Source organism: Limulus polyphemus, unplaced genomic scaffold (assembly GCF_000517525.1).
Source record: "Limulus polyphemus unplaced genomic scaffold, Limulus_polyphemus-2.1.2 Scaffold501, whole genome shotgun sequence".
NCBI classification, from domain to species: Eukaryota; Metazoa; Arthropoda; class Merostomata; order Xiphosura; family Limulidae; genus Limulus; species Limulus polyphemus.
In genome coordinates, this window is record NW_013666111.1 from 246,724 (window position 1) to 257,146 (window position 10,423).

At 30.0% G+C, this 10,423-nt stretch overlaps 1 protein-coding gene across 2 annotated transcripts in view; it reads right to left on the minus strand.

The window, feature by feature from the left end:
• Window positions 1-5,954: 5,954 nt before the first annotated feature.
• LOC106458687 (heterogeneous nuclear ribonucleoprotein 87F-like) overlaps window positions 5,955-10,423 on the minus strand; it is a 10,411-nt gene continuing 5,942 nt past the window's right edge. Inside the window, exons 5-9 of one of the 2 annotated variants that reach the window (XM_013918219.2) lie at window positions 9,909-9,974; window positions 9,650-9,718; window positions 7,116-7,214; window positions 6,856-6,931; window positions 5,955-6,474 (exon numbers count right to left, since the gene is read on the minus strand). In XM_013918219.2, coding sequence (XP_013773673.1) covers window positions 6,897-6,931; window positions 7,116-7,214; window positions 9,650-9,718; window positions 9,909-9,974 — 269 coding nt within the window. In that variant the 3' untranslated portion in view covers window positions 5,955-6,474; window positions 6,856-6,896. The remainder of the gene's footprint in view (window positions 6,475-6,855; window positions 6,932-7,115; window positions 7,215-9,649; window positions 9,719-9,908; window positions 9,975-10,423) is intronic. The other variant, XM_013918220.2, reaches the window with a different exon arrangement.

Here is a 10,423-nt window from a genome sequence, read left to right on the forward strand (position 1 = left end):
CTCTAAAATAGGCTGTAATTTGAAACCTAACCTGGTGGTTGGTTCTCTCTTTACAATGAAATTTTAAAGAAGTGTATAACATATCTTAAATTATACTTAAAAGTTGCTTCACCCAAAGCAGAAAAATAAAGCAAATGGTAAGTGAACTTCAATTATTATACTTTAACTTTTGGTTTAACTCTGTATATTTCTCACTTTCTTTTCAGAGAACATATCACAACCTAAATCAACATGGATCAAGTTATGTCTGTAGTTGAACCAGCTCGGCAGTTTGCAAAAGATTCTATAAGACTTGTAAAAAGATGTACGAAACCTGATCGAAAAGGTATTTTGCTTTTCTTTCTCCCCCATATTAACAAGAGACCATTTAAGCTGTCAAATTAAACCAAACTTCTGTCCTCTTGTATCTAGAATTTAGTACAAAAAAATAAGAGGTCTATAAACTACCTAGAAAATCTCTAACTCCAATAAAATCACCTTTTACCCTTATTTTCTCAAAAACAAGCAAGTTGAGAGATCTTGCCTTATCCTCACAAGATAATTCTCTGAACCTTTTCCAATTGGTCAATATTTTTTCATAGATTAGGGGTTCAAAACTGTATACAATATTCCAAGTTTAATTTGACAGCTGGAGAATCCTGGATATTTTAACTTTAGTTATACACACCTGTCTTATATTAAACTGCTGAAAGATAAGGGGAAATGTTTAAACTCTGTGTACACTTCTTGTGTAAACATTATAAAAAGTCCATCCAGTAAGGGTACTTTTTGTGATGTTGTAATATTACATGTGTTGCTTGCTGCAGTACAATAAATGGTGCACTGTTAATTTCACTTGAACTCAATGGTATACATGGATGTAAGCTCTTGCAAATGAAAAATCTTGTGAAGGCCAAAAAATTTGTCTTAGTTGTTTCACTATAGAAGAGTCATGAGAGTTAGTTATTTTGGTAAATTAAAAACTCAAAGCATATATATAAATAACATAGAGAAAACCTAATAAAATTATTAGCTGAACATGGCTTAGTGGCTAGCATGCCATATTGTAAATTTTGGGGTCCATTGTTTGCATTCCATTTTCATGAAATCATGTTGGGCATTTTTGGGTCCATGGGACATCTATTGCTGATACTACGTAGTCTTGCACCATATCCAAATCAAACCATAAAACTAATAGTTATTAAGTAAAATTTTAAGTTTTAGAAAACAAAAATCCAGCCAATTCCAACAACCAACTGACAGGAGCAATAGTGGAGACAATTAAACTGTATATAATGTATAAAAAGGGAGTTATATATAAAGTTATGTGTGTAAAACCAATAGTTGGCAAAAAAATTGTCTGAATATTCAAGATAAAAATCACATTAGGCTGTATTTATGTTCTTTTCACACACTCCCCTTGATTTGGTCATTACACATTTCAAATCAAAGGCATGTAAAAATAGTTTCAGTTCTATTTTTTTCTGCCACAAGTCACTACCCAAGAAATCTTTCGTTGAATACCAGTACTTTAGTTGGGCTGGATGATGAAAGACAAATGTTTATCTGATAGAATATTGCAGTACAAGAACTTGTATTGGAAATCTGTAATCAGTAAAACAAGAAGAATGTGGAAAAATCTTCAGTCTAACATACATTTTAGCCCAAATGTTAGGGAGTGACATGTATACTTTGTGTAGTTGTTATAGCTGAAATAGCTACTAGTTTCACCCATCTATAACTGGTAGAGAATATATGTTTAATAAGGTAATGTTTCTCAGTTTGTATGTAATTAATCACATCTGTATTGATTGGATGTTGTAACTACTCTAATCCTTTTACATGGATAGAGGTTACTTACTGCAATTTGTATGTTTTCCATATGAACTTTTTGGAAAGCAGTCTATCCAAACAGGTGATAAAGAATCCTGTATAAACAGGCTTGGTGTAATTTAGAACTGTATGTAAACTATTGACTGATGTATGTAACCTAATGGAGTATGCACTACTGCTTGCTCCAGTACAAGCGTGGGATTTTTTTCACCTAATCTTGGCAGCCAGACAGTAGTAAAGCAGAATAAAATCCAGCCAGTTTAATAACTTAAAAAAGTGGTGGATGTAGTTTTGTTTCCATTTGCTATCGGTGTTCAATTTTATTATTGTTTTTGCATAACAGTCTGGTATTAACAGATACTCTGACAACCTGGTGGATATCAGAGTATCTGAATATCTCATATATTTAAATTGCTGTTGTTGTGAGGCTATTTTAAAATTAACTTTTGCTCACATTTCTTTTTTTACTGTGGTGTTCAAAAGTTCGGGTATTTATCCAGACAGTGCATCAAGGTTATACCCCAAATATGCCTTTAAACTGAAAGTTGGGAATGCTAGTATATACAAGCAGGGTGTAAAAGTACCCATTTTTATATCAAGCATAGAAATTCATGTAGTAGCAAATAGTGCAAAATATTTTTGTAAACATTTTAATCAGTAATTTTAAATTACACCTTCTTACGTGCTCTATGTATGTGTTAATGCTTGTCACTGTTAAAAAAATGTGTAGGTTTTAGGGTAATGAATTATGGTTCTAAATATTTTTTTTATTTGCTATTTTAAACATTTCTGGATATTTTTATAGGAAGCAGTGAAGTTTAATTCATAGTTGTGCCATAAACTGGTTAGTTTACAGAATGTTACATGTTTACAATAAAAGTAAGAATTGTTACATTACATCAATGTTTATCAAAAACTTCTGTAACTTGTATATTTAACCTATTTGTACTTCTAGAGTATTTAAAAGAAACTGATATTAGACCTTAGTCATTCTACAATAAGATATTACTTTCACAAGTGAATAAGGAAACTAAATAACATTTTTTTTATGAAGTAAATTTTAATGATTTATTACTAAAATAATTAATGTTCTACACTGACTTGACAGTGGTTCCTAGATTCACCACAGACTAATCAAATTTATATAATATTTATGATGTATATTATTTAATATAACACCATTGGATACAACCATACATACTAATTTTTATTATTAGAGTTCCAGAAGATAGCAATAGCTACAGCCATAGGATTTGGAATCATGGGATTTATTGGATTCTTTGTGAAGCTCATCCATATTCCAATTAATAACATCATTGTGTAAGCATTTTTCCTGGTTTACAAGTACAAATTTTTTTCTCACAGCATTGATAGGATCTTATAAAAGCTCATTCTTCTATCAACAAAATGTATATTGTCAAATAGTAGTGTTAAAAGTATTTTGAAGTTTCTTTTCAATACACAAACAGATGAGAACAGAATTTTAAAGATTAATTAAGTTTATTTCTTCTCTTAATTGCATGCAAATATCTAGATGACAAAAGCTAAATTTTCTGAAGTACATAAGGTGAACTCTTAACTCCATTTATCAAACATTTACAGAAAACCTTGAACTTTTTTTTCATTAGGATTTCACTAGAAAAAACTAAAGCTTGATTTTTCTGTTTGTTCAATGTATTTAAGTTCAATTTTTTTCTGTCATTCTAGTGGGACCTGATTTTGGGCACTTATCGTAGTGACAAGACATGTTACAACATCTTTTCAGCATGGCTGCCAGTTCTCTTGAGAGATTAAATATGAAAAAAAAATGATCACGTGTATTTTATTTGAAATAAAATGTTTCTTAGGTATGAATTAATGTTTGTAGTTTTATTACTCTTATTGTACTATTATCAGATTATTTGATGGACCAATGAAAAGTTAAAATTTGTACATGCATTTAAAATTTTGTAACTTTGGCAGTATACCAGAAGAAATGTGTGATGATACATGAAACATTGTTAGTTGGAAGATTTCCATTTTGGAAAAAAATAAACCAAGTGAGTAGCTTTACAGGTAATACACTGACCTGAGCAGTATGTATAATTATGACTAATTAATTACTAAGTCCACCAGCTTATTTGTGTAATTCTTTGTGCAAAGTTGAGAGTAACAATATTAAAAAAAAAAAGTATGGATAAAATATTAAGAATCTGTAGAGCTCAATTTGAGCAATCTTTTACTGTGACTTTCTATGGATATGACAATCATAGTGGGTTTCTAATTATCCATAGTTAACTACCCTCACCACTTTAGTCATGACTATACAGCCAGCAATATTCATCTCTGTAACCACCTCAAGTCAAGCTTTAACTTTTGTATTAGTTAATCATTCTACATCATGGATTCTTATGCAACCCATTATTATTTATTGCCAGGCTGATTGTTATGTGGCTCGTTTGTTTTTATTATCACCATTATTCAGTTCATTGCTTTCTCTGTAAACAGTTTTTGGTCACATGAAACTGGTTATGCTTTGAAACTACACAGTTAATTTCTCCAGTTTCAATCTGTAGTCATTTTACACAAAAGTACCAATGAATTTATGAGAATATGTTAGCCTTGAGTAGATCACTACAGATATTGTATTACAAAAACACCATGATCCAAGATAAAATTTAGTAAAAAATTTCTCCATTAAATAAAAAACAGAACTCTTTATCTAGTAAGTTTTTGGTTGACAAATACAGTTGGATTCCTAATAATGACAGTGCACATCTCATAAACATTTTAAGAATGTTGAGGAAATGATGCATAGATCTCCAGGAAGTGGAATACTGTATATGGTCTGGTTGACTCGGATTTGTTTCGGCTAATTGATAAAGCACAAAAACTGATTTATTACTCACTGTCAGAGTAAGAATATATTTCTGGATTATGTTCAGGTAAAAGAAAAGAGCTGGGAAATTACTAGCAAAAGCTGTCAAAAAAAAATCTCTGAAAAGCTTATCAATCATGAGAAAAGGTAGTCAAAAATGCAGGTCAACCAATGTCTTCAAATTGGCTGAAGTCCATGGACTTATGAAAGTAAATGTACCCAAGATAACCAAAATAACAAGTTGAATATACAACATTTTCAATGTTTTTTTTTTAAGGAAGATTGCCAAGGTCAATACAGAATTTAATGCAAATATATACAAGTTAAACTTACTCACATCTTTGAACAAACTATGTACAATCCTTCAAAAATATGACACCCCATTAATTGTTACAATATAACCATTTTCTTTACAAAATAATTTTCTCTTCAAATCCAAGGATTTTTTGAAAGTAATGTAATAATTTTAAAAGTAGAAATATATTCTGAAAGCATTTAGCACAAATTTAAAGTACATGCATTGGTTTGTTTCAGATACAAATCTATACAAAGGCAACCAGCCTGGGGCTAACTGTAGTTGTTTCACTTATTTTAAGCCTATAGGACGCAAGTAATCAACAACACCCACCATCACTATTATAATGCACCCATGATCCAAAGTGTGTCAATGATATTTGAATCAGAACTCTCAAATTCAGTCCAACATGCTAACCATTAGGCTGTAAGCAGTCTGTATCACTTACACTACTGAGTCACTGATGAAATCTTGAAACAAAAAAATATTTGAATTAACATTAATATGAGCCACATATCCTCTTGAAGTACAGCAATGTATGAATTAATTTTTTTTTTTATTCCAGCCCTCTTGACTTTATGTAAAAATTAAACGTTTTAATATTAATTGTCATATCAGTACAATCAAATAAAATTAATTTTGATAAAGTTACTGTAAATTAGCACATCTTGAAAGTTATCCAGTATAGAAATATTCCTTTGGGGAACCACAATTTAATAATTACCACATGGGCTGTCAAACATGTACTTCACTTTCAAGCAGAAAAAACGCACGTTTTCATAAAATTGATATTTAGTTGAGACATTGTGAAGTAGTATTAAGAGCATTTATTACAAAAGATAGTGGTGGTTGTGGTGACATGTTCTTTATTCAGAATTTTAAAAGTAAAAGATTTGATATCTTGACCACCTTCCACTGGGATTGAATACAAACAAAATCCTTAAAGTCAAATAACTGTAACAATGCAATGTTCTTTAAACAAAATGAGGCTCATGTTTCCCAAGATTTTATTGTTTATTACAAAACAGAAAACACATTGAAACTTGAAACAAGTGAAATGCAATACAGTGCTTGACACACAACACCCATGTTATCATGAAATGTAAGAAATCAAAAATATATTCTACAATGAGTCAACAACTCAAACATAAAAGAACATGGTCAGACAAGAGAGATAAACATGATGTCGCTGAGATAACAAGTTAAAACTGGCAGTAAAAAATTATTAGTCAATGCTGTTCATATCTTTTCTTTACATAACAAAAAAATAAAATTACACATTTATAGATGATAAAAATTGTAAATGTAAAAGAAATTTCATATTTTAACTAGTTCTCTAAGATGACATACATTCGTTAAAACTGTACAACAGGTAACATTCTCTTCCATGTACATTTACTTGGTGTAGTTGATGATACTGAATCTTCCGGTTTCTAACAAAATATCTCAAAAACTGAATGATGGTCATAAAGTCATGATTACCACTCATCTGGAACCTGCTAATACATCCCTAAAATCAAAATGTAATAAAACAAAAAGCTTAGACTAATTCCATATTAAATCCTCCTGCTCCTAAAGGGAGGGGAACAATGTCAAACTAAACCTAATAAATTCATGAAGTACTTACTTTTTTCAATATTAGTTTTTTTTTTTAGTTTTAAGTTAACATCAGGATAATGAGAGCATTTCAGAATTTTATGTAGTGAATTAACCTAGAGCATATTCTACTGAAAATTCTTAATGCTTCACTAGTAAAGTGAGAATCGGCAAGTTTCAGTCAATTTAATGTTATCAAAATGGCCATAAGAAAAAAAAAAAAAAACGCAAAGAAAATTTTTTTTCTGTAAGTACATTTAGTATCCCCTTGAATTGAGCAAATCCACAACCTTACCCCAACATTAGAACATTGCTGTTTTCCTGTACTCAAAACCTTCAGAAATTTCCACGTGTTCCTCTTCCATAACCACCTGTTACCATAATTTTAATGAATTAAATTTGGTTGGTAAAATATTTTCTAAAAATTTAATCCCTCAAACATTAACAAATCTACATTAAATAAAATCCACACAATAACATAAAAAAACATGTCCGAATCATGAATTCAACGAAAGTATCCAGTAGCATCTAATGAAAAATATCCCTCAAACATACCTCCATAAGGGCCAGATCCTCTTTGCATATAGTTGGCACCTTTCATTGGTCCACCACCATATCCACCCCCAAAATCTCCACCCCAGTTACCTGAAGCACCTAGGGAAATTGCAAATTTTTTGACACTTATCACTCATGAACAAACGTAAAAGCAAATTGATTGTGTGTAACAAATATGTATGGCCTTAAGTTGGAGTGTGTATAGACAGTTTGAGTTTGTTTAGTATATTTTCTTTTTACTGCTTTGACCTTTACTTTTATAATTACAGTATTAACATTTTTAGTATTTATTGCACAATTTCATTTGTCTACATAAACATCAATTTTTTGTTTATTTTAACTGCATCACTCCAGTGACTGAATTTGAAACATTTTCTTATATTAATAGATTTTCCCCACTTTCTAACATTATCAATATTTTTAAACACTTGTGGTAAGTATAAAAACCATACAAGTTTTAAAAACATCTAAAAGATCAATAACCTGTCATATAGAAACAGTAGACTTCCTTTAATGGAAGGAAAAAAAAGCTTCAAAACAGGCCCAGCAAATAACAATGTTGCATAAAAAATATTTCAATGTTTTGTAAAGAGATTTGAGCCGTTTTGATCCTATTTCATACTTGTATCTATTAATCCTCTCTGCTCAGGTATCCTTTACTGCATGTCATGAAGTTTCGAGTGACTTACACCCAAAATTTATACCAATTTATACCATTATACCAATTAGTACAGCATAAAAATTGTAGTTAATCCATATTTTAATGGTACACAAGTTGTAAGCCCTTAATTATATACAACAATATTAAAAAAAATCCAGGATTTTCTAGTGTGAGAAATGGGTGTATTTTTTCCAGGCATCCCCTCTTTTGTAATTTATTCACCACCCGTCCAATAAGTATGAAATTTAATGTAAATTACTCACTATCAAATTGTCATTGCTCAGGCAAAGCATAAATTTCATAGCCTTCAATCTTGTTTGGTTACAAAGCCATCAAATAGAAAATCAGACCCCTCTTGCTACACTTAACTGTTACATCCTCTCTTTCAGGATTTATTAATAGTTCTCTTATGTTTAATATTATATTATTTATAAACAATAGAAAGCCAAGATTTTCATCTATCAATATGACATTATATTGCACTGTTTTCTGAACAGAGAATTGTTAATTTCTCTTTTAGTACTTAGTAACTTGATGCGTAGTTAGAAAGCCAGAAAAATTGTGATAGTTATGGGACATTGTCTGCTGTTTGAATGTTATTATTTTATGTTCTTTAGTGCATTATTTAATTGAAGTAATATTATTTAGTGAACTACTACCACCATTAATATAAACAAACAGGGTTAGTGTCATCAACATTCAACAGAAAGAAAAGTTCAGGTAAGCACTTTATTTCTTGTTTTTCATGTATATTCTTTATTTTTGTTATTATAAAAGTGACTAAAATGTAAAATTATGAGTCTCTTTAAATGTTAGATTAGGTAAAATAAACAATAATAATAGTATAATAAAAAAAATCTCTACAAGGCACATGTACAAGCAGCTCTTGAGTAATGTAATTTGATAGTGTAACATGAGCCCCACATTGCACAAGTGATTTACAACTTATACTGGCACAAACAAAAGTTAGACACCTTTAAAGGGCAATAAAACAATAACATTTAAGTATAAATAATTGTATACTGTTACGAGTTTAAAGCCACTTAGAATAAACAAATGTAGTTTCATGTTACCATTTGAAGTCATTCTTATAAAAAAAAACGAGTAATTTAGTTATTTTTCTTTATTTTGTGGTTACAAGGTTGATCAAATTGTCCAACATGTACAGAGTTAGTGTAGAGAAAATAACAGATAAAATATACAGTTTTACTGAAAACAAATATTTGAAATGTATTTAGGTTTTAGACATTACACAAATGAAATTAGAGATTTTTAGGGTTGAAGAATAGTATTTTTAATACTAACATAAAAATCACTTTGCACTCAGTCTAGTAATGAAACACTCAATATATTCATAAACAAATTTTTAGTAAAATACTTCATTAAAAAAAATCTAATATTTATCTACAAAAGACTTTTAATGTATTCCAAAATTCTACCAATTTTTGTAAAGATACACATACTGCAATAAAAGTTATAGTATAAATACTTAATGATTACAAGTGTGCATACAGACTATTTTATATAGAGCCCTTTGCAAAAGGGTTAATTATGTGAGTGAGTGAGTATGCCCGTATTTTGCCTTTAGAAAAGTTCCTTCTTACACAGTGGTATATTTGTTAGCAGAGGTTGTGAAAATGTCCTAAGAAAACTAATAAATATGTTTACATGATGTGAACAGAATAATTCTCTTTAGTTGGATGATCCCAGATAAATAATTCCAATATACAGTTCTAAACAGATAGTCTGCCTGATCTTTCAGAACAACACACACAATTCTAACTTAGAACTAAGGAGTTGAGATTTCCATTTAAGATTATTTGAATGAATAGAAAGCTACTAACATAATTAATTATAAAAATTAAAATCTCACCTTGACCAAAGCTGCCACCACCACCACCAAATCCTCTCATTCCTTGATTTGGGAAATTACCTCCAAATCCTAAAAAATAACAAAATGCAATACTCAAGAATAGCTTATAAATGTTTTCTACTAATGTAACCTAAGGTTTACAGAAAACATTACCTATATTATAAAAAAACAAAAAACCATTAACAGCAGTTATGAGTTCTTAAACTAGTATTTAATGTTATTTGCTATAGTTAAAACAAAACTAATAAAAGGAACTAACCTTGCCCACGGTATGCACTACCTCCCATAGCTTGAACTCCTTCAAAAGGGGAACCTCCAAAGTCACCTATTATGAATAGCATTAATCGTCTTAAGCCTTATCTATAATCATTAGGTTTTCATAAAGATGAAGCAATGAAATTTACAAGTGACATACAAATGTTTAAGCAGTGTCCAATTGTTTATGACTAATAGGATTAATGTATTAAAGAGCTAAAAAAATCTTCACTCTTCCCTGCCATCCATTATAACAAACAGATGACCTTTAAAGGTTTACTAACTCTCATAATCAACAATAATTCAGCCACGACAAATACATATGAAAGGTTTAGATCCTTGTGGGAAAATTATACTTTTCCATTAAAAAGATACTACCTAAAACTTTATGAAGTAGAAAAAAATAGTATATATGCACATCATATTCATGTAATCACTGTCTACATTGGTAAGTGTTCCATTTGGATAAATTGAAATAATTTCAAATATGTTGAAAAATTGGTTGACAATGAAATGGGG